This window comes from Haliotis cracherodii, unplaced genomic scaffold, assembly GCF_022045235.1.
Source record: "Haliotis cracherodii isolate W230 unplaced genomic scaffold, xgHalCrac1.p SCAF_25, whole genome shotgun sequence".
NCBI classification, from domain to species: Eukaryota; Metazoa; Mollusca; class Gastropoda; order Lepetellida; family Haliotidae; genus Haliotis; species Haliotis cracherodii.
The window spans coordinates 2,646,196-2,671,883 of NW_027266281.1; the positions used below are offsets into that span (position 1 = coordinate 2,646,196).

Sequence of the window (25,688 nt, forward strand, 5' to 3'; positions counted from 1 at the left end):
GCATGATGTAACTGGATTTATTATTTAAGTCATAGAACCATAAATATGATATATTAAACATGTTTCATGTTTAACGCAGCAATAACAGCTATGTATGGAGAGCCTGAATTAAGGACACAGGATCCTACCAACCAGCCAAACCTACACAATCAATCCCTTCAGAATGGTGAGAACCTTTCTCAAGATAGAATGCGTTGTCAAGAAATTGAATTTGTTTTATACTTCCATTAATCGAATGACAAAATAAAACCAGAATATGATCATAATCCATGTGTATGTATATTATCATACCGCTTCAAATTTTGTCTTCAATTCATCGATATGACTTATGTGACTTTTTGCATTATGTACGATTCAGGAAAAAAGTTGACAACATCAAGAGCACTGCAGATGCGAACACGTCTTCTGATAGTACCACGCCTGTCAAGTGACAACTTTTCTCAGCTGAACATCTACAACAACTCGATACAAACATACCCTAACATGAGTCAAGAGGGAATCACTGCTCTTTGTTTCATCCAGTCCTTATGGCAAATACTGTTCGTGGCAAGACAATGTTTATTTTCTGCACACTTGGACGGTCAAGGATCTATTGAGATCATAACACGTGTCCGGGTAGACTTTATTGTGGTGGATGATGGGGAAGGGGTGTTGTTCATCAGCAGTGAAAGTAACGTCTGCAGAAGCTTCATAAAGCACGTCAAGCCAGAAACGATTCATACGATTACAGGGGGATCGCATAATCAACTTGCTGTTGACACAAATAGGAACATCCTTTATGTCATGACCAGATCTAAGCTCATGTCACTTACTTACAACGGTACGCTTCTTGGCATATTGCATGAAGAAGATGGCATGAATGCCTTAGCACTGGACCCAGTCAGCAATGTACTTTACTTTAACATAGAGACTGACATCATGATTAGGTCATTGTCAAAGACCAGTACCAACATCAGTAGGCTGTTCAAAAGTGTTGGTTACTTCTCAACAAGGATGATTGCTTATGACAACAGGCTCTATGCAATAACGTATTCTGGACTGGCGCTTATTAGCAATATCAGTTCCACATTTTTGATAAGCAATCATCAGAAAATTAACTGTATTGGTCTTTTACCTTAGATTGTGAAGAAGACTTGATCATGAAGGCCACTTTACATCCCAGTGTTGTAAACAGCTGTGTATAATGTGTTCAACGATGCAATCCTAAAGTGAGGAAGCTGCAAACCCCAGAAAGAGTGTCATGTAGAGTTTGATGAAAACATCATCATATTAAAGAAAGAGGTATTTTTGATGTCCTGACCCATATTCTGACTGATCAACGGCAGATAAAAACATATATCATTACTTCAAAGAAAGAGGTATTTCTGATGTCCTGTCCCATATTCTGACTGATCAACGGCAGATAAAAACATATATCATTACATCAAAGAAAGAGATATTTCTGATGTCCTGTCCCATATTCTGACTGATCAACGGCAGATGATGATATATAAACTGTTTTGATTTTGTGTGCATCTCTTGATATGACTTGTGACAATCTGGAGCAAATAAACCAGTGAATAGTCCAGATAAATCATGGGGGCACCTCTGGTCCAGACAAAGCTGTGGCTGATACCATTAACATCGTCCCAAGACACAATCAAAATGTCACCGAGTTACATGATCTAATGGGAAGCATAGATTTATTGGTAAAATGACACTACCTTTTAATAAACTGACTCACTCACAGTTAGAATTAATACTTGATGCCTCAACAAGAGTGTTAAAAAGGTTTCAATCAGGACACAACTCTCGCAATATTAATGTAAAACCATGCAAGTGAAATGATGTAGTATCATCTTCATTACTTCAGAACCAATAGATTAATCCTGTTCTCTTTCTGCGAAGGTTTTAAGAAGGTTCGTCAGATGAAAGTGGAGACCCTTGAACATTCTAGACTAATAATAATAATAATTATTATTATTATAATAATAATAATAATAATAATAATAATAATAATAATAATAAAAGTAATAATAATGATAATAGTGGTGACGATGATGAAATACTCGAAAAAACGACCAATCTCTTAAATGCTGACTAACAACAGAAACGTTCCAAACTTTGTCGTCATGGCAACTTTTAAGCTTTAAAACAGATGGCTCCAGTATATGCAACATGTCCTCACTCACTTAAACAAACTCGCCTTAGGCTATATATTTCAGAAAATACCACAGACATTGCGCCAAATGATATTGGAAGCTCCAACGGGCAATTGCCTTGAACGATCCGTGCGCAGAAGCCATTTATATGTTTAAGTCAAGAAGATGTAGATGTTTTCAAAGAAGGAAATGCCTCTCATAATTGTAAATGTAAGGTCATACAAAAAAAATATAATAGTTAATAGACTGATCAAGTTTTCTCGTTGAAATGACAAAGTTTATGAAATCATTTATTTTGAAAGAACGGCTGCTCTCATGTTTAGAAATACGTTTATGTGGGATAAAATCTACTTTTGTTCTGAAACTTAATACGTTCAGATAATATGATACCGCAACCACTCTCATGAATGTTTTAGAATGATACTCATGAGCCCAGGACACAAGAATAAAACAGGGACGTATCTGGTGACAACTTAGCTGCAGAGAGAGAGAGAGACACAGACAGAGAGAGAGAGAGAGAGAGAGAGAGAGAGAGAGACTTGCGCCATGCAAATGTAAATTGTTGATATTTTGTTACTAATATGAAAAATGGTTTTGTCGCTTTTACTTACATTTGATAAATGATATTATTAATCAACGACAGCCTTCTGACCAGTATACCCACACTACAGTTTGACTTTAACAGTGCTACGTATTTATTTATTGTTGTTATGACACGTCCCCTCGGTTATGTTAGGGATTGTAGGACCTGAGGAAAAAAGGTGAGGGAAAGTATGACTGAGTTCGACCCTTTCCTCTGGTCTTACAGTCCCAAGCATCCCCCAGTAGGAGCGTCTAATCTGACATAGATATCGACAAATGAGGATAAAAAATGTCATAACAAATCAGGAAAATATCTCAAATATCGAAAACAAGCAAATATTGGCTCTATTGTTCCCTTATCAAGACGTGGACACTGTAGATGTTTCTAGCAAATGCGAATATTATAGATATTTTAAAATGCAAATATGCGCAGAAAAATATTTAACTTATGTAAATATAAGAAAATGCAGAATATCATTAATACAATTTAGATGCAGCTCACACAGGTTAATGGTTGAAGTTGGCAGGCAAAACAAAATAACCAAATGTTTAAGATTATGTAAACAATGTTCTTTAAATGTTGTCGAAGATGAATTTCATTTTCTACTTGTATGTTGTAAATATGATAATTTAAGGAAAAAATATATTGAACAGAAATACTATGTACATCCAAATAAATACAAGTTTATCTCTTTAATTTCACATGTGAGCAAAACGGCTATACAAAATCTCTCTCTCTTTATATACCATGCCATGTTATTAAGAAATGAATCCTTGTAACATTCCTAACCACTTCCACATTGTCATCTATTCTGTACTATAGGGCTGTGGCCTTACAGTTATATATGAATAAACTGATTGATTGATTGACACAACAACAGCATTACTTATTCTAAGGAATGATGTCTAAAATTTCCAAAGGAGGACATTAAAATGTTTTCCTTCCGTGCTTGAGGCAGGATTGGTGTCCGGGTTCGGAATCACTCACGAAATGTTTGAGTGGCATTCAAGACTTTGGTGAGTAAATCAGTAAAACAACAACTGTAAAGATAAGAGCTACTTTTAATTTGTGACGAATCAGGCTTATAACAACATAGTAACCCTTAATTCTTAATGTACATCTGGCTTCATTAAAATACCTCTGTGTTTTTTGTTATCAATTACCTGTTGTTGTTGTTGTTGTTGTTGTTATTATTATTATTATTATTCATCTGCTGCTTATCACATCATTTCAGACATGTATACATACCTCTTATCACTTGGTTGTACTGAAGATTGAGAAGGGTGCATGAATATACATCAAAACGTCGCTAATGCCGTGCAACACTAGTTGTTATCCAGAACCTTGTGCAATTTCCTACACACTAACGAAATGACACGCGGTATGTAGGTTCGAAGCCGACGATTTGGAACTATTTTAGGAAAAGTTTTTTCAAGTATGACATGTTATGACATGGTGGTATAATGCAGATGCTTCTAAAAGCTAATCAGAGAACGAATAGCTCACAATTATTACAATGTTTGTAAAGAAATACTACAGTGGAGGAACATGTTACTACAGAGCCTGTGTGTCTGTAGGGGTACAGGTTGTTATGAAGCATATCATACCCGTTATAACGCCGATAATACCTGTGTCTGTAGGGGTACAGGTTGTTATGAAGTATGTAATACCAGTGTCTGTAGGGGCACATGTTGTTCTGAAGTATATAATACCTGTGTCTGTAGGGGTACAGGTTGTTATGAAGTATATAATACCTGTGTCTGTAGGGGCACAGGTTGTTATGAAGTATATAATACCTGTGTCTGTAGGGGTACAGGTTGTTATGAAGTATATAGCACCTGTGTCTATAGGGGTACAGGTTGTTATGAAGTATATAATACCAGTGTCTGTAGGGGTACAGGTTGTTATGAAGTATATAGCACCAGTGTCTGTAGGGGCACAGGTTGTTATGAAGTGTATAATACCTGTGTCTGGTTAATATAAACCCTATAGCACCTGTGTCTGTAGGGGTACGGGTTGTTATGAAGGATATACTACCTGTGCCTCTAGGGGCACTTGTTAATATAAACCCTACAGTACACGTGTCTGTTGGGGAACAGGCTGTTATGAAATATATAATACCTGTGTCTGTATGGGCACATGTTGTTATAAAGATTGAAAAAGAAACATAGGTGGGACGTGGAATTTAGTCATTGAGCATAGAGTATGCAGTACAAAGGATCAGCAGAGTTCATTTCAGTTCATTTCAGGTCAATACCAATAAGCTCATAACAACAAAAAATGACGTCAAATGATTGGTGCACACAAATCTGTACTTTAAAATCCAGATCTAAATCCTGCTTGCTCCTGTTTAATCACCCGTATTAAGCATTGGTAATTACTTTATAAACAAGGTGTTAAAGCCCTTTCTGTATCCAATATAAATCTCTGCAAAATGCATAGTCGATTGTACGATTCCGACCATATCATGAGCATGTGTTTATGATTCAACATCAAATAGTAACCTTTCCAGACACTTCTTCTAGGTGAGGTGAGGTGAAATAGGGTTTAACGTCGCGTCCAAGATTATTGCCCTTATATAGCGACGTGCATGTACGTGTGTGTGTTTGTGTGGCTGCTTGCCGATTTATAGTGCTAGCACACTGAGATACCATGCCGCAGTTTAACATGAATATCCCACTCAGACACAGTATACTGACTCCGAGCCGACCAGTCCTTGTTTTAGCCCCTTGTCCTTGTCGAACCCCGGACCTTCCGCTCTCCGGGCGGACGCTCTACCACTAGACCACGGAAGCGGTCCACTTCTTCTAATAATGCCAGACACTTCTAATAATGTAACAGGCCTGTAATGTGAAGGTTTGTTGATCACAGACGTCTAGACAGACGCATTTCATTCCTGACGGTAATATTTCAATACATAAGGATTTGACATACATGTAGGAATGCAAGCAAAACCGACCGCCTCCGTGGTCTAGTGGTAGAGCCTCTGCCCGCCCGGAACGTCCGGGGTTCGATCCCCGGGCGCGTCAAACCAAAAGATGTTAAGAGATGGTCCATGTTGTAACCTTGTCTGGCGCTCGGCATAAAGGGGCTAAAATTAGGACTGGTCGGCTCGGAATCAGTATACTGTGTCTAAGTGGGATATTTATGTTAAATTGCTGCTGGTATCTTAGTGTGCTAGCACTATAAATCGGCATCAGTCGAGGATAGTACATCTTTAATGTAAGGAGCGTTACTTTAAAAAATAGATTATGAAATATGGTCATAATGAATTGATATTTCAGCATATTTTATTTGGTAAGTGTACCTTCCATCCTAAAATAATTATAAGACATATATCACACCAAACAAATTTGAATGAAATGACTTAATGTAACAAATACATGTACGGTTACTGTTGTAACTGAATTCAGAAATCTTATTAATCCTCGCAAACATTTGGTTTTAACACTAACTACGTAAAAACTGTCAACATATCCACGCGCGCCTCCAGCTCAGGCTGTCCGTTATACTCTGATTTAAGATCTAAAATATATTCCTTAATACATGCTACGATTTGAAAATGGTATCAGTGTAATATCAGTGGCTAGAATATCATGGTGCAACCAGGTTTCTGTTAAACACCCCCGCACATACAAGTAACTAAATGTATATTTAGATAAATATATAACACAGAAAAAATAAAGGAGAGAAAAAAATAAATAAAAAAGTACATAAACAAATAAACATTAAAACCTTGAGGAATATGAAAAGCCAATGTATAATGCTAATTATAAAGCACGAAGACACGATAAACTTTACCAACATTACAATGTTCCCCGATATGCATGCTGGGTTACATACGGGTGATTAAAGTAAGAAATATATGACTGATATAAATTCTTTAAACACGGTAATATCGCATATGCTTTTAAACTTTTTTTCAAATGTGCTCCATTCAAGAAAATTATATAGAATTATGTATTTACTCTCCCCCATGTATTTTGCTCTTGTATGTAAAAGCTTTTTACACTTTACACATTTTAATTACAGATTCCTTTGTTCTGATTTTAATGCAAACAAACAAGGCTCTACAATGTATTTTGTTTCAACAGATTTTTATACATAAATATATGAATGGGGATTGACAAACAAGCTTTATTGTCTTATGTAAAAGCCGCCCTTAAGGCTGAGTTTCCATGTGCGCGGTTTCACCAACTGCAAACCGCTCGGGGCTAGCGGTTGGTAAAATCGCGCAATCGAAACAGTTCATTTATGATGTAGTATTTTCATTGTTGCGGTTAGGAACGCTCGGTTAAAAAAAAGTCGAACAGTGCTCGATTATCTTGAACCGCGTGGTTAGCCCAGTGGTTCTACCCGAGCCAATGGTAATTTTACAGAATAAGGCTTAATTTCCTTTGAAAAAGAAATTGCATAGCGGTTTGACTAATCAGCATTGATTTTTACTCCATAAACCGTCATAAAGTATCAGGGGTCATTTCAACTTGCAAAATGAGTGACATATTCCTTTATAGAGCGAGGATTGGGCTGTTTTCTCACCCGATTGACTGATATTACAACATTCACATTGTTTAGAATGGTACAATGAATGGTAAAGCATGCAAATTACACTATTACGCGATATTTCACATCTCCGTTAAAACATAAAACCAATATTTATGAGTCCACAAATTGATATAAGACTTTATCACTGTATTCAATTCCAAAATGTTAGATATAAACTTTCGGACAGTTCAGTCCAAAATTCTTCAACCATTAATACATCACAGGATTTGTAGCCAAACGACGGGAATCTACAAAAAGCTGAACACATTCTTACCACATACATTTCCTCATCTAGTATTTAGGTCTATCACAAAATACCACACAGACACTGCATAACATTGGCATTTAATACACCTAAAATTTTGGAACTGCATGACACGTCTGTATAAATAATCGGGGGGAGAAAATATTCTAGGGTTTGATTGGTAGCTAACCCTTGAGAATCTACAAATAGGAGAACACTTTTGTACCACTTACATTTCCTTAATTGGCATTTAAATTTTAAAACCTCTAGTTAGTACCGTTTTAAGTTTAGGAACCAGTGAAATGCCTAAATACTGCCTTTGCTTACGAAAACAAGAAATCCACTGAACCCGAAACTGACTCACTTAAATTTATACATGCCAACAGCCATGCACGCAGGTAAAAGTTGTTCAGAAGCTGATATTCTCCATTAAAATATACCACAAAGACACCACTAAGCAAAAGCAGTTTTAGACAATTACAATTGTTGAACTGCATGACAAGTCTATATAAATATATAGTTTGGGGGAGAAAATATTCCGTGAGTCCTCGTAGAAAAGTCAGTGTCTTGACTGTGTGTTTTCTTTGATGAGAATGTTTCTCACCGACCTTAGCGTGTAGGGGTGTGATGTCCTAGGCAGGAAATGACAGTGTTTTGACTACTCGTCTTTCATTAATTAACGTGCTGGGCATCCCTAACTAACCTTTACTAATTCATGTTAAACCAACACAGGATGTTTTCTGGAAGTGGACAATCGCGAATGTCATAGGGCTGACACGACACGTGTTAATAATTGTCCTAGAACTTCTAAAGTTACTAAATATTCTTTATATCTAACGACTATTATTATATCTGCCTATATACCACTTAATTGTCTCATATTGCGGTAGTTAAAGAAAACACAGTGCTCAAAGTGAAGCCCTTTTCACTCAACATTCTCAACATCGTCTCTATCAGAAGTGTTTGGCTTGTCTACAGATGTAAACACATTTCATGATACATCTGTGTGTTTAAAGTTGATTTTGACAGTCCGGGCCAAGTCGGACCCAGCATAAGTAATATATATATATTTGATTTAAACAGTATTTTATTTCCATTAATGTTCAGATTTTACATTACATAACGTTACAAAATGGAAAAAGGATTAGCAAACAGGCCAAAAAGGCCTATATTAATGCTTCTCCTTCTCCTTCTCCTTCTCCTATATATCAGAAGTGTCATATATATTTATATATATATATATTTATAAAATATATTTATAAAACGACCGGGGGAGGAAATATTCTGGGGGTAGATTTTATTTCGTAGGGTGTGGTAGAGTTTATCTCGAGAGGGGCGGAACTGTACCGGTATAAATTCGCCGGGGGGGGGGGGGAGATTTTATTCTGGGGGCGAATATATTTCGTGACACCGGCCCTACATGAACGTGGATTTCATTTCCGGAGCTTGGAATGATGCAGGTCGAGTTAGGGGTGATATAGTGTCAAGACAGGAATGTTTCAAAAGATAGTATTTGGGTTTTAATGGTATATTTTATAAACGCTTCATTGATTTGTGTGTAGCGAAACGCTATTCAGGCCATATCAGTATAAGCATCTTCCAATGCAGTTAGGATTACACAAAATAAAATAAATCACTGGCCAACCAGATCCATTTTAGTCTCCCTTGAACCAAGCAGAAGGCTGTACGTAGGCTTGTAGAATTTTACAGACGGTGGGAAAAATGGTGGTGCCCACAGACATTAAGTGTAGTCGCTGGTGGCCATGTGAACAGAACGCATGCAACACATGAGGCAAGTTAAGCAAAGTTGGTCGCGGAGAATACGTGGATGAGTGGAAGTGTTCGGCAGCTTGAGTCCTGGGCGTTTCTTGGGCTTCAGCTCTTCCCTACATTGAAACACGCGTTACATGTGATGTCTACTTAGGCAAGTGACATTGTTCGAAATATGCCTCTGTTCGCCAGGTAGCGAATGGGTACCCGGTAGAATAAGATGTGAATGAGACTGTAAAGCCCCCAGCGCCTCGTGAGGCAGCTTGCACTCTTCAGGGAGCTGTCTCATGTTTCAAAACTTCAAATAAACACCACGTTTACCAGTCCAAGATGAATCTTGCGATTCAGTGATAGCGGAAACATTTTCAGAAAATGTAACTTCCCGCAGAATTGCACCAAAAACGCGGAATTTGCACTTTTCATTAATCAATACACTCATATGTATTATATTCAGTTTTTATGTACTTTTCCACACGAATGATGCCCCAATATTTAACATGCTTTTGAAAATATACAAAATATGAATGCTACACAATTTGAAGTCAGTAGTGAGGGAGTGAGTTGGGTTTAGCGCCGCTTTTTACAGTACTAGTATTCCAGTTATATCCCGACGTGTCAGCTCAATGTGGGAGGAACATATTTTCTGTACGAATCGGTGCGTTATCATTTCTTATAATGGATCTTGGAGAGAGCTGCGTATTTTGTTGCCAGGAGGCTCCTAAAGTGAGCAGTCTATAGTCCAAGGTGATGTGAGATGTAGCATTCATGAATCAGTGAAGATCAATGACGACCCTTAGGCGCCCGCGAAAAAGGGTATGTACGCCCCGCCCCGCCCCGCCCCGCCCCGCCCCGCCCAACTGGCAACACCCACCACCTACACAGGTTGTCAAAAAAATGAATCCACCACATTTGTTTGTACAGTACAGTACTTACTTACTGTAGGTGCAGAGAGGACAACACGTGAATGAACGTACACAATGTGTTCTATCATGGTTCAGCAAAGAGTGCAAGCAATGTTTGTTATATGCATGACATAAACCCTCAGTAAACTCTACCTATATGCATCTGTCACCGCTCATGCATTAAACACCGCAGTTGTTAGTGTTAGTGTTTCCATACAGCCTACCTGGAAGTTCCATGACAAAGGGCTGGAAGGTGTGTTATCTTTCTGAACGAACCTAAATGTATTCATTTGCTGAATACAACTCCCCACACACAGAGAAGTCCTGCACTGATTCACCATATGAAAACCTGACCTAAACTTGGCCACGGTCATATCACAGCCAACATGGCGAAGGGGATATGTCCTCGTTTGGTGTGTCTGGCTGCGCTCCTTGTCAGTGGTATGTTATTTTTTTTAATATAAGAACAAACTTAGTATTATGGTTTCATTCATGTTTCGTGGTATTAATAATTGAGTCTGGATCAAACAATCGAAAAAGGGATATTATCAGCAACGATTCACGATTTTGGGGTACGATGACAAGCTGTCAACCAAGTCACCTCATCCTTTCGACGCCCGCGTTGTTGCTGGGGACATATACTTACCCATATAATTTTAATCACACATCAATGGTGCCAGATTTCCCACCAGATATGTTTAATCACACATCAATGGTGCCAGATTTCCCACCAGATATGTTTTAACACAGATCAATAGTGCCAGTATTCCCACCAGATATGTTTAATCACACATCAATGATGCCAGATTTCCCGCCAGATATGTTTAATCACACATCAATGGTGCCAGATTTCCCACCAGATATGTTGAATCACACATCAATGGTGCCAGATTTCCCACCAGATATGTTTAATCACACATCAATGGTGCCAGTATTCCCACCAGACATGTTTAATCACACATCAATGGTGCCAGATTTCCCACCAGATATGTTGAATCACACATCAATGGTGCCAGTATTCCCACCAGATATGTTTAATCACACATCAATGGTGCCAGATTTCCCACCAGATATGTTTAATCACACATCAGTGGTGCCAGATTTCCCACCAGATATGTTGAATCACACATCAATGGTGCCAGTATTCCCACCAGATATGTTTAATCATACATCAATGGTGCCAGATTTCCCACCAGATATGTTTAATCACACATCAATGGTGCCAGTATTCCCACCAGATATGTTTAATCACACATCAATGGTGTCAGTATCTCCACCAGAAATGTTTAATCACACATCAATGGTGTCAGTATCTCCACCAGAAATGTTTAATCACACATACGTGTTGTAAGTATTCCCACGAGATATGCTTAATCAAACATCAATGGTGTCACTATTTTCACTATAATTTGTTAATCACGCATAAGTGTTGTAAGTATTCATATCAAATATGCTTAATCACACATCAATGGTGTCAGTATTCCAATTATATATTGTTAATCACACATAAGTGTTGTAAGTATTCAAATCAAATATGCTTAATCATACATCAATGGTGTCAGTATTCCAACTATATATTGTTAATCACGCATACGTGTTGTAAGTATTCATATCAAATATGCTTAATCACACATCAATGGTGTCAGTATTTTCACTATATTTTGTTAATCACACATACGTGTTGTAAGTATTCCCACCAGATGTGTTTAATCACACAAGAGTGGTGTCAGTATTTACACCAGATATACTTAATCACACATCAGTAGTGTCAGTATTAACACTGAGTTAACCAATGAGTTTGGGATCTCCTAATATGGAGGTTTGAATATTACTTCTTAATTTGAGAGTGACACAACAACGTCCCATTATGTTCTGGTAGACTACATTAACCAGTGTGACTGTAGAGGCCCCTACCAGGAAGTTATTTGTGGACAGCAGCATGACTGCATAACAACGAGTACCGTAAATCTTGAAATTAACGCGAACGTGAATTAAATGCGAAAAATGCGAAAAGTCTTCGTTCGTATTGATGAAACTTTGGATAGCGACAATACCAACTTGAATATGAACACAAACACGGTTTATTGGGCAGCAGTTGTAACCAGAATATAACAATGGCATTCGAAGAATAGGAACTACACAACTCACTGACAGCTCGATAGATACACACTTCTCATCGTGGTGTCGGACGTATTACTGTTATCTACCCGGAAGCTCATTCTTTGCTTGTTTGTTGTTTGACGCCGCACTCAATAATATTCCAGTTATATAGCGGCGGTCTGTAAATAATCGAGCTGGACCAGACATCATGGGCATCGATCTACGCAATTGCGGTACGATGATATGCATCAACCAAGTCAGCGAACCTGACCACCTGTTCCCGTTAGTCGCCTTTTACGACAAGCATAGGAGTCTGTTAGGAGTGTGAATAAGCTGACACCTACTCGACCCACGGCATAATCCAATTGAATTTAACAGAATAAAAGACCTATTCACGGGCTCCACAGCTATGCACGCACTGAGGACCACGCCCTGTTTAGGAAAGGTTTTACATATTTATTGAACAATAGGCCGTAACCACAAGGGAATCTATATTGCTTTCTATTCAACTTTTCAACTTTCTATTCTATCCTATTCTATTCGACCAGGAAGTTATTTGTTGACTGCTGCTATTATGTCAACAACAGCAGCATAATAACATGATCAGCCCAAGTAGTCACCCACAACGACGAGTACTCAGTCGATGTATACACACTTGTGCAATCATGATGGTTACGTCTTCTGTTATCTACCCGTAAGCTCTAAGGTCAATCTTATGGATCCTATAAGCCGTTTCACCACAACTATGCACCCACTGAGAGCCACTCCCTGTTTAGGAAAGGTGTATATTTACTAAACAATCGGCCGTATCCACCAGTGAATCAATGTTGCTTTGTATTCAATATGGCGAAATACATTGAAGCTGACATTGTTCTCCTGGCATGTATTTCTTTCATGGGAGGATCCGATTACCTTCTTCGATATATGTAACCTTTACTAATTAACTATTTGTGATACATGTAAGGTAAACCATTATATGAACCACGATTGCTATGTGGTGGGCTGATATCGACAAGTGATTTGCAATTTTCATTATCTCCCAGTGTTGTTTCATATTAGCACTTCATGATCAAACAGCACGGCTGTTGACTTTTAGACCGCTTTTCTATATAAGTACTAGTCTTCTTGTTATACGTGTCGTATCTAAAACCCGTAACAACATTAAGTGAGTTGGGTTTAACGGCGCTTTGAACAGTATTCCGATTACATCACGGCGTGTCAGTTAAATGTGGGAGAAAAGGCCGAAGCGATTCAGCCGTTTACCACTTTGATGAAACTCACGAGCATGGGTATGGCGCTGACAAACCTAGAATCATAATGGGTTCAAACAGGACCACGCCTAGGTGTTGGCACTCGTGTATGCCTACATGTGTGCTAACATTCATGTCTCCATGCAAACGTGGTGCCACTCGTGACGTGGAGGTGGTCGTGGAGGTGGAGGTGGAGGGAAGTCAAAGCAAGGATGAAAGCGATCTTTCGGGAGAGATGGGTGGGCCCTGAAAAGGGCCGTTTGGGGGAAGATAATGAAAAAAACGGGAACGGGAACCGGAACAGGAACGGAGACAGGAACGGGAAAACGACAACAGAAACGTCATCCTACGAAGGCGACCATGCTACTTCATTCGCGTTGCTCTGATTCGCAGGTTCCTTCTAGCTCTGATTCTCTCACTGACGTTGATGATACAACATCACGGAGGTTAATGATACACTACTGATGTTGAAGACACAACATCACGGACGTTGATGATACACCACTGACGTTGATGATACACCACTGACATTGAAGACACAACATCACGGACGTTGATGATACACGACTAACGTTGAAGACACAACTTCAGGGACGTTGTTGATACACCACTGACGTTGATAATACACAAACCACGGACGTTGATGATACACCACTGATGTTGAAGACACAACATCACGGACGTTGATTATACACCACTGACGTTGAAGACATAACTTCACGGACGTTGATGATACACGACTGACGTTGAAGACACAACTTCACGGGCGTTGGTGATACACCACTGACGTTGAAGACACAACATCACGGACGTTGATGATACACTACTGATGTTGAAAACGAAACAGCGCTGACGTTGATGATACACCACCGCTGACGTTGATGATTCACCACTGATGGTGAAGACACAACACCACTGACGTTGATGATACACCGCTGACTTTGATGATACACCACTGACGTTGATAATACACCATTGACGTTGAAGACACAACATCACGGACGTTGATGATGCACCACTGACGTTGATGATACACGACTGACGTTGAAGACGAAACATCACGGACGTTGATGATGCACCACTGACGTTGAAGACACAACTTCACGGACGTTGATGATACAGTACTGACGTTGATGATACACCACTGACGTTGATAATACACCACTGACGTTGATGATAAACCACTGACGTTGATAATACATCACTGACGTTGATGATACACTACTGACGTTGATGATACACCACTGACGTTGATAATACATCACTGACGTTGATGATACACCACTGACTTTGATGATACACTACTGACGTTGATGATACACCACTGACGTTGATAAGACACCATTGACGTTGATGATACACCACTAACGTTGATGATACACCACCGCTGACGTTGATGATACACGACTGACGTTGAAGACGAAACATCACGGACGTTGATGATGCACCACTGACGTTGAAGACACAACTTCACGGACGTTGATGATACAGTACTGACGTTGATGATACACCACTGACGTTGATAATACACCACTGACGTTGATGATAAACCACTGACGTTGATAATACATCACTGACGTTGATGATACACTACTGACGTTGATGATACACCACTGACGTTGATAATACATCACTGACGTTGATGATACACCACTGACTTTGATGATACACTACTGACGTTGATGATACACCACTGACGTTGATAATACACCACTGACGTTGATGATAAACCACTGACGTTGATAATACATCACTGACGTTGATGATACACTACTGACGTTGATGATACACCACTGACGTTGATAATACATCACTGACGTTGATGATACACCACTGACTTTGATGATACACTACTGACGTTGATGATACACCACTGACGTTGATAAGACACCATTGACGTTGATGATACACCACTAACGTTGATGATACACCACCGCTGACGTTGATGATACACCACTGACGTTGATGATACACCACTGACGTTGATGATACACCACCACTGACGCTGATGATACACCACTGACGTTGATAATACACCACCTCTGACGTTGATGATACACTTCTGGCGTTGATAATACACTACTGACGTTGATGATACACCACCGCTGACGTTGATGATACACCACTGACGTTGATGATGCACCACTGACGTTGATGATACACCACCACTGACGCTGATGATACACCACCACGGACGTTGAAGACACAAGACCGCTGACTTTGATGATACACCACTGACGTTGATGATACACCACTGACGTTGAAGACACACGACTGACGTTGAAGACACAACACTGACGTTGATGATACACCACTGATGTTGAAGACACAACATCACGGACGTTGATGATACACCACTGACGTTGATGATACACCACCACTGACGTTGATGATACACCACTGACGTTGATGATACACCACCACGGGCGTTGATGACACAACACTGACGTTGAAGACACAACACCACGGACGTTGATGATACACCGCTGACGTTGATGATATACCACCACTGACGTTGATGATACACCACTGACGTTGATGACACACCACTGACGTTGAAGACACAACATCACGGACGTTGATGATACACCACTGACGTTGAAGACACAATTTCACGGACGTTGAAGACACACCACTGACGTTGAAGACGAAACATCACGGACGTTGATGATGCACCACTGACGTTGAAGACACAACTTCACGGACGTTGATGATACACTACTGACGTTGATGATACACCACTGACGTTGATAATACACCACTGGCTTTGATGATATTCCACTGACGTTGATAATACACCACTGACGTTGATGATACACCCCCGCTGACGTTGATGATACACCACTGACGTTGATGATACACCACTAACGTTGATGATACACCACCACTGACGTTGATGATACACCACTGACGTTGATGATACACCACCACGGGCGTTGATGACACAACACTGACGTTGAAGACACAACATCACGGACGTTGATGATACACCACTGACGTTGATGATACACCACCACTGACGTTGATGATACACCACTGACGTTGATGACACACCACTGACGTTGAAGACACAACACTGACGTTGATGATACACCACTGACGTTGAAGACACAACATCACGGACGTTGATGATACACCACTGACGTTGAAGACACAATTTCACGGACGTTGATGACACACCACTGACGTTGAAGACGAAACATCACGGACGTTGATGATACACCACTGACGTTGAAGACACAACTTCACGGACGTTGATGATACACTACTGACGTTGATGATACACCACTGACGTTGATAATACACCACTGGCTTTGATGATACACCACTGACGTTGATAATACACCACTGACGTTGATGATACACCCCCGCTGACGTTGATGATACACCACTGACGTTGATGATACACCACTAACGTTGATGATACACCACCACTGACGTTGATGATACACCACTGACGTTGATGATACACCACCACTGACGCTGATGATACACCACTGATGTTGAAGACACAAGACCGCTGACGTTGATGATACACCGCTGACTTTGATGATTCACCACTGACGTTGAAGACACAACATCACGGACGTTGATGATACACCACTGACGTTGATGATACACGACTGACGTTGAAGACACAACATCACGGACGTTGATGATACACCACTGACGTTGATGATACACCACCACTGACGTTGAAGACACAACATCACGGAAGTTGATGATACACCTCTGACGTTGATGATACACGACTGACGTTGATGACACAACATCACGGACGTTGATGATACACCTTTGACGTTGATGATACACCACTGAAGTTGAAGACACAACACCACTGACGTTGATGATACACGACTGACGTTGATGATACACCACCTACATCAAGCATGTCTCTCCACGTCGGTTCACATTCAGAATTCAGGCGTCAGTTCCACAACATGATCGCAGCGCTAAGGTGATCGCAGCTCACATACTTTAACTTAGACGAACGACTGCCATTGTGCTACAATAGGATCGCCTTGTGGAACGAGACCTTGCACCTCAAAGTTTACAATCACGTCATAATGCCCAATGACGTGTTTGTGGAATTCTGTTGCAAGATCCTTCGGCGATGTGACGTCAACCTAGCAACAAAGTTGCAGGGTCATCGACTGTGCGTAAGCTCGTCTCAGTGATCTATCATCTCTAGACGCAGTCGGCACACACTCCTCCTCCTCCCTCCCTCCCTCCCCCCTCCTCCCTCCTCCTGCCTTCGTCCTTCCCGCATTCCCCCCTTCCCCCCTTCCCCGCCGCTGCTATCCGAATCCGAACCGGACGTGCCAATCTTGGAGACACACACGTACTTCCCCCGGAACCGGAAGTGTCGCCTCACGGAACCGGAAGTGCCGCCATCTTTGATGCGCAGGTCACTTGACCACAACCGGAAGTAGTTCGTACCAGACTACTGCCCCAACTACTAATAAATGTTTCTGCTTGAAAATTGAAAAAATAAAACAAGGAGATGTTAGATCTACAAGTAGTTTCCTAAACATCATTTACAAAAACTTTTTGTAATGTCCAAAGCACAACGTTTTCACAACGTAATTTGCAACGTTGTTGTTACCTTGTGGAATAAACGTCATAGAGTGACACAATTACGTTCTGAAAATTTTAGTATTAAGAAAATTCAAAAACCGAATATATAGAAAGGTAATGCATTACTTCCTTGGTATTCTGACAAATACAGGGTGGCCAAGTCATCTAAGGTGCCGCGATTCGCTGTGCAGAGTTGCGTCCCTTGGGCACGCCAGAAACCTATGATTGTGGGTTCGAATCCCGGTTCGCTTCGATTAGGTTTCAAGGTTTGTCAGCACCATACCCGTGCTCGTGGGTTTCACCGAAGTGGTAAACGTCTGAGACCTGCATCGCTTTGGGCTTTCCTCCCACATTAAGCTGGCACGCTGTGATATAACTGTAATACTGTTAAAAGCGGCGTTAAACACAACTCACTCACTCACTCACACACTCACTTTGCTCTGTTGTTCTTGGTCCATCACCTTCGCTTCATCTGGCTCTCCCTTCTGTCTGTCGTTCTTGATCCATCGCCTTCGGTTCATCTGTCTACCCCTCGCGTTCTTGATCCATCGCCTTCGCTTCATCTGTCTACCCCTCGCGTTCTTGATCCATCACCTTCGCTTCATCTGGCTCTCCCGCCTCCCTGTCGTTCTTGGTCCTTCACCTTCGCTTCATCTGGCTCTCCCTTCTGTCTGTCGTTCTTGATCCATCGCCTTCGCTTCATCTGTCTACCCCTCGCGTTCTTGATCCATCGCCTTCGCTTCATCTGTCTACCCCTCGCGTTCTTGATCCATCACCTTCGCTTCATCTGGCTCTCCCTGTCGTTCTTGATCCATCACCTTCGCTTCATCTGGCTCTCCCTGTCGTTCTTGATCCATCACCTTCGCTTCATCTGGCTCTCCCTGTCGTTCTTGATCCATCACCTTCGCTTCATCTGGCTCTCCCTGTCGTTCTTGATCCATCACCTTCGCTTCATCTGGCTCTCCCTGTCGTTCTTGATCCATCACCTTCGCTTCATCTGGCTCTCCCTGTCGTTCTTGATCCATCACCTTCGCTTCATCTGGCTCTCCCTTCTCTCTGTCGTTCTTGGTCCATCACCTTCGCTTCATCTGGCTCTCCCTTCTCTCTGTCGTTCTTGATCCATCACCTTCGCTTCATCTGGCTCTCCCTTCTCTCTGTCGTTCTTGATCCATCACCTTCGCTTCATCTGGCTCTACCTTCTCTCTGTCGTTCTTGGTCCATCACCTTCGTTCATCTGGCTCTCCCCTCCCTCTGTCGTACTGAGTCCCTCAAAGTGATCCACCTCGTTCGTCCCAACGATAAACAATGTCACTTCGCAAATGGAAAATGCGCTTGTTCCGTCCTCAATACCTAATGGCTTTTTTACATAAAGTTTTTTGTTTTTTCTGATACATACACAGGCGACGAATAAGTGATTTTCTATAAAGAAATCATAATAAAATAGAACTAGATTACACTGTCACTTATGACATACACATTGGTAATCAATAACTTTTAGTATTGATGGAATATGCCATTTAAAGTGCTTATGATTCATGTCTTATCTTTATTTCCGTAGCTGTTGGTCAAACTATCCGATTGGTACCGCCGCTGAATAACAGTGCTGGCAGACTTGAGGTGTACTATAATGGTTCATGGGGAACGGTTTGTGATGATAGTTTTGGGCAACAGGACGCTATCGTGGCCTGCAGACAGCTGGGACGATAGTAAGACTTTTACGATCGATCTGCAAATATTTTTTTTCCTTTTGCTGTGTATACTTGATTATGTGCTTGATGTATGATTTGCATCTTGTGTTGTGACACTATCAATTTATTTCTACATCAACAAAGTAAGGTATACATTAATTTTTTTTTCAAATGTTCGATTTGAACTTTTACAGGAAAGTTTAAGTCTTGTCAAAAAAGAATATTTGTATTTTGAATGTTCAAGTAATCTTCAATCCAAGTATCTGTAAATCAAGCATGACATGTGTTGAAAGACCACATCATATATCCGTTTTTGTCAAACCTAATTAGTCATTAATGACAACAGAGCGACAAAACCCTTTCCATATACAATAGAAATCTCTGCATAAAGTTGATTTTACTTTCGACTATATCATGGGCAAGAAAGAGATTGTACTCTCTGTTGTGTTTGACAAATATAATAGTTACATAATATACGTCAGTTGTATTTTGAAGGAATAACTGTTGTCAAAGAAAGGAGACAATTCAATTTTAGTTTCTGCAGTGGTTTCAGTCTATTGTATTTGATAGTGATGGCAAAGTTAATAGAGTCAATGAAGCTTATATATGATATTTGATATGACTTATAAATATATAACACATTCAGCAAAACCTTCCGTTTCCATCGACAGTGAAACTGGAATGACACCGAAGGTGATGTCCTCGTTTGGATTTGGAAAAGGGAAAATCTGGCTTGATGACCTGGGCTGCACTGGTACTGAATCATCCCTGAGTCGGTGTTCACACAGGGGATGGGGAACCCACAACTGTGGACATGGTGAAGATGTTGTTATCATATGTGATGAAAGTGAGTTGACATGAATACATTAAAGTTTCTATAAAGTTAATTGTTCAATGTGTAGTCATTCAAAACTGAGATGCCTAAAATCTGCAATCTTTGTTTAAAAAGTTGCGATCGAGCTCCTCTCTATAAAAAATTCAAAGAGCGTCATATGATTCTTGCTCAAATGCTGCTTGATCAAAGTTACAACATCCAAGGCCTCATTAAAGCTTTCGAAACGGTTTATGGTGGACAGGTGGAGGGCGCCTTATTGACAATACTAATGGAATGAGCTATTTTGACTTGTACCATCTATTCCCGTATCTTTTCAAGTGAACAATTGACTTGCCTTTGCGTGTATTTGTGGCAGTTGTCACCAGTGGGGAAGCCTATGCTGTGTCTATCAGATTTTGTTAATAAAAGGTGTTCGACCTGTTATCATCAAAATCTGATAGTGATTTATCAACACATGCTCATTATATCGTACATCAACTGTGCTTTCAGCAGAGATTTCTTTCGTTCAAGTTCTTTCGTTCTTACCTGGTGATGCCATTCGTTATACTTCTTAGGCAATGGTATATGAGTGTACATGGTTTAGATGTAGAGAGAAGGTAAACCGAATAATGGTGACACTGTTAAATACAATTGATCTCTTGACTTCATCATTAGAAATTGCTAAGTGGGAACGAAGCTTGGCTAGTGGCTTTCCGAAAATAATTCCTTTTAAACAAAACTTTACTTGTCTGCCCGATCAAACATTTTTGTGGATAAATATATCAGACGACGATTCCCTAATATCTTCGAGTGGACTGCACATGCCATTAACGACGTTCAGACTGAAAGTAAACATCAGACACATGCACAGAACCTCTTTCAGTGCGTGCTAAATACACACTGTGTTTGTCAAATCCTTACATACTTCGAAGATGTTTTCTTCTGTTTTGTTGTACACATGTGTGTTATGTTGTTTAGTTCTGAGAAAAAGTGCTACTTAGTTCAAATTTTGTTCAAGAAGAAATTTACAAAATTAGTGAATTTTGTTTTGATGGACTTTCAATTAAATGGCCATCCTTCTGATGAGGAAAAATTCATGCGACTTTTTTAATTGGAACTTCCCATTATTATGCAGATTCAAAACTATTGTGCCTAAATATAATTTGGATGAAATGCGACCTCATTTGTACTTAGATTTCAAACGACACACAGAGCGTCATTTAGACCTGACTGTGCCTTGGAGCAATTTTGTATTTTTTATGGGGCCATGGGTGCATGATGCAGTAATACGAGTTGTGTCTTTTTGGACATGACAGAACCTATGATCCTGGGTTCGAATCCCTGTTCGCCCGCCTCGGTTTATAGGTCCGTGCTCATGGGTTACGCAAGAGTGGTCAACGTCTGAGACTTGCATCACTTTTGGCTTTGCTCCCACATCAAGCTGACATGCTTATATAATTTGAATACTGTGCAAAGCAGCGTTTAACCTCGCTCACTCACTCTATTCTTTACATACCATCTATATATGTTGTTAATTTATGAAAAGAGAGTAAGGTTATACTTAACATTGCATTGGAAGTATTTTGAAAAGAAATTATGAGTTATGATATATATATATGAAATATTCGGCCTGGGTTTATCACCAAGCGTTTCCTTTTTGAAGATATGAAAATGTCGACTTTTCACTGATAATGATAAATGTTTGTGAGTAAAAGTGAATATTACCAGAGTTTATGGTGACCCTTTTTAATCAGACACGATGTCAAACAGAGCAGCAGTTACATGTCTAGTGCTAGACAGGAAATGGACACCAGGCCATGGAGCGTAGTCCCGCTTTAACGTTATCTTGTCATCAAATATAGATACATATATTACAACATACTGTATTTTGTTCAATGTGCCACTTACTTAAAATTATTTATTAACATTAACATATGTGTAATTCAAAACTAAGATTGTTAAGTCAGATATTGTGGAAGCTTGGTTTTGTATAATGTGTTCGCCAGAATCTACAGCAGCAAGACTTGTATCCACCACCAACACGCCAGGGGAAGGAGTGCTGGAGCTGTACTATGAAGGCCAGTGGGGTCGAGTCTGTTCTACAGGGTTCGGAGTGGAAGAGGCAACAGTTGCCTGCAGAATGTTGGGACACAACACGTAATATGTCTAACTTCCACATCACATATTGTACTGTATCTTGAGAAGACGTGTGTGTAACATGACAACTGTTTGAAGGTTCTAATACGAGGAAAAATCGAAAAGACGTAGGCAGCGGGCTTCTTTGGTCCTGAACATGAAATCGAATGTTATCATTGAAAATATAGGGACCCGGTTTCATCATACGAGTGGAGGAACCCCAGTGTCGCGATTTCCATGGAAGGCTTCAGATGTTTCTTATGAAAAAAGAAGTTATTCTGGTTGCAATGATGTAATTTACATTTTGAAAACATGGACATTAAATTTTAGTTTATTCCCTCCAAATGGATCACTAGAATTGTCATTATATATTTTATGCAAATATACATGGGACATAATCACACAAACAGTTATAGGCAACAAACTAGTGGCATTTGATTTATATTTGCCACACAAGTGAAGATAATATGAGTTGAATTAAGGAAGTAATCGGAATTCAAACGATATCATAAATTTATTTTCAGTTAGAATAGTTCTTAGTTCAGGAAACAAAATCTCTGGTGTCAAATGTGGGTCAAACGAATGAAATGTAAATTTCATGATAGGCCACAGAGGTAGAGATATAAGTTAGGTTTACAGTACATATTGTAGGAATAGTTTTCATTAAAACCACAATATTATCTATTGTTCACGTTAATATGTATACATGTATATCTTATTTTTTTAGGCATGGTTATGGGACTTTCCATATAATTACAGTGAAAATAGGGTGAAATCCCTCAGATAATACATGATTACATATAGAATACCGTGTTTTGAGCAGTATTGACAAGAAAACAGTTGACAATATTTGAAACGTCAAGAATGTTCAATCTGATCACTGTCGGAGCTATCACCGTCAGTCTAATGCATCATCAGAGTCCTCGTCACTGCTTGTATCCACTGATCCAGCTGTGTCTACCAGTTGCTGTGAAAGGATGTATAGACCACCTTTGGGAGCTGGAATATCAGGATTAGCAATGTTTGTATCTTCCAAATGTCAACCTGATAATTGACTCTACTAATATGCAGCTCAAGACTCGGTCGACAAGGAGGTAGATTTCCCATATCAACATCGCAAGAGGGGCACACAGCCCATTCATTCTGAGGGAGCGTAGATAATTTACACTCCTACGAATTATCCCATACAAAGCACATGTAGAGTCATGAGGTCGATGGGTATCTTGTAGTTTCTTGGCTCCATAGTCCAGTAAGAAGAATGATGAGCTTGTTCATATCATTAGAGATTAACTGTTTCTCGTCAATAAGATTATTCATGTTCTCATGTCCTTGACAATGAAGTTTCTCCCACATCCCCCCCCCCACCCCCCCCCCCACCCCCAACCCCCTTTGTTGCTGGATGGCTTTGACAGAATTAATAACATAGTTGTCTGTACTGAACACAACATCGCCGGTTTTCGACATTGTATGAAACACTTTCTTGATAATGTGGTTGAAGTTACTGGGAATGTCCTTCAAGTAGTAAAAACAGGTTATTGCCATCATGGATCACAAGAAATACATGGGCAGGAGGGGCATCCGCATCCTTGAGATCCTTGGTCGGGTGGTGGAAGGCCTTTGACTTGTCTGGGCTTTGCTGGGAAAATGTCTGCAGTCCCAATACTGTAAGGCACAGGAGTGATAAGATATTTCAGCAGTTCCTTCAGATCCACTTATATTCCTTGTCTTCTGGACTTAATAAAAAAACTGGAAAGCGACGTTCGCTTGTTGTGAGTACTGTCCCACTTTGTTTGTGGTGATTGTGACCCTGACTTTCCTGTTTATCAGTGTAGGCATTCTCTGCATGTCTTCTCTATTTTCTCATGTTCTGATGCCGCTTGTCCCGATGAGAGTGACTGATCTTTACTGTCAACTATGAATGTGTTTGGGAAACTTTTAACAGTATCTTAAGTCCTGTTTACCAGTTTTTCACTTGTCAGTACTTCAGCAAACACTAAAACATCATTGTGTTTGGTTTCCCCTATGCTGCCTGACAACTTATGAGGCATATAGAGAGTGACGTTAACATACTGTCATCTGGCGTGAGTGGTTCTAACCCGACGTTGATAAGCACCAGTTTTAGTCAATACGACTGACACACAAGCACCCCTTCCACAAGCATCATCATGGTACTTGGCCCATTATCTCTTTCATAGTGTTCGACTTCACAGCAAGCTCGGACGTTCATACAGTTTGACCCTCACTCTATGAAGGTTCATACTCCAATGAACTCACACAAAGTGAAAGTCAATTCTCAAATAAGCGAGTTCATATGCATGTTAAACAGCATTTCTGATCTCATTTTGAAGAGTACATAGTGCAGGTTTGAAAAGTCCCAGTGCAGTTCTACATACAGAAAGAGAATCTGTGCTTGTAGTGTTTCTCAAGTTTTCCTTTGAGTGAGTGAGTGAGTGAGTGAGTTTGGTTTTATGCCGCTTTTAGCAATATTCGAGCAATATCACGGCGGGGGACACCAGAAATGGGCTTCACACAATGTACCCATGTCGGGAATCGAACCCGGGTCTTCGGCGTGACGAGCGAACGCTTTAACCACTAGGCTACCCGACCGCCCCTGTTTTCCTTTGAGGTTCTCAATGTGGAAGTTTGGATTTGCAAACTATCAGTATATATCTTACACAGATCACTTTCAATTATCTTCTTCTGCTGTAGGATATCCATGTCGATCACTTAACTCACAGCATCGTCACCTCTTTTCTCGACCGTCTCCAGTGCTCTGCCCCTCGTCTGTCCATGTTCAGTTTATATTCTGCTGTAGAATCTTGTATAAGTTCAGATGTCTTCGTCATTTGATGAACACAACCTGGGGTTGAGATAGGAGTCTCTTCTCGCGTATCTCCTTCAATTAGGTCAGTCTGGTTTTAACATACGTCATGGCAG

The 25,688-nt window shown here is 40.2% G+C and overlaps 1 protein-coding gene across 5 annotated transcripts in view; it reads left to right on the forward strand.

Moving 5' to 3' along the window:
• Nucleotides 1-10,545: 10,545 nt before the first annotated feature.
• Nucleotides 10,546-25,688, forward strand: part of LOC139472806 (uncharacterized) — a 112,682-nt gene continuing 97,539 nt past the window's right edge. For 4 of the 5 annotated variants that reach the window (XR_011653898.1, XM_071255283.1, XM_071255282.1 and 1 more), the window contains exons 1-4: nucleotides 10,546-10,626; nucleotides 19,672-19,819; nucleotides 20,473-20,648; nucleotides 22,622-22,772. Coding sequence is in view for 4 of the 5 variants with exons in the window: in XM_071255283.1 (XP_071111384.1) it covers nucleotides 10,572-10,626; nucleotides 19,672-19,819; nucleotides 20,473-20,648; nucleotides 22,622-22,772 (530 nt within the window). In the remaining variant the exon portion in view is untranslated. The remainder of the gene's footprint in view (nucleotides 10,627-19,671; nucleotides 19,820-20,472; nucleotides 20,649-22,621; nucleotides 22,773-25,688) is intronic. The other variant, XM_071255284.1, reaches the window with a different exon arrangement.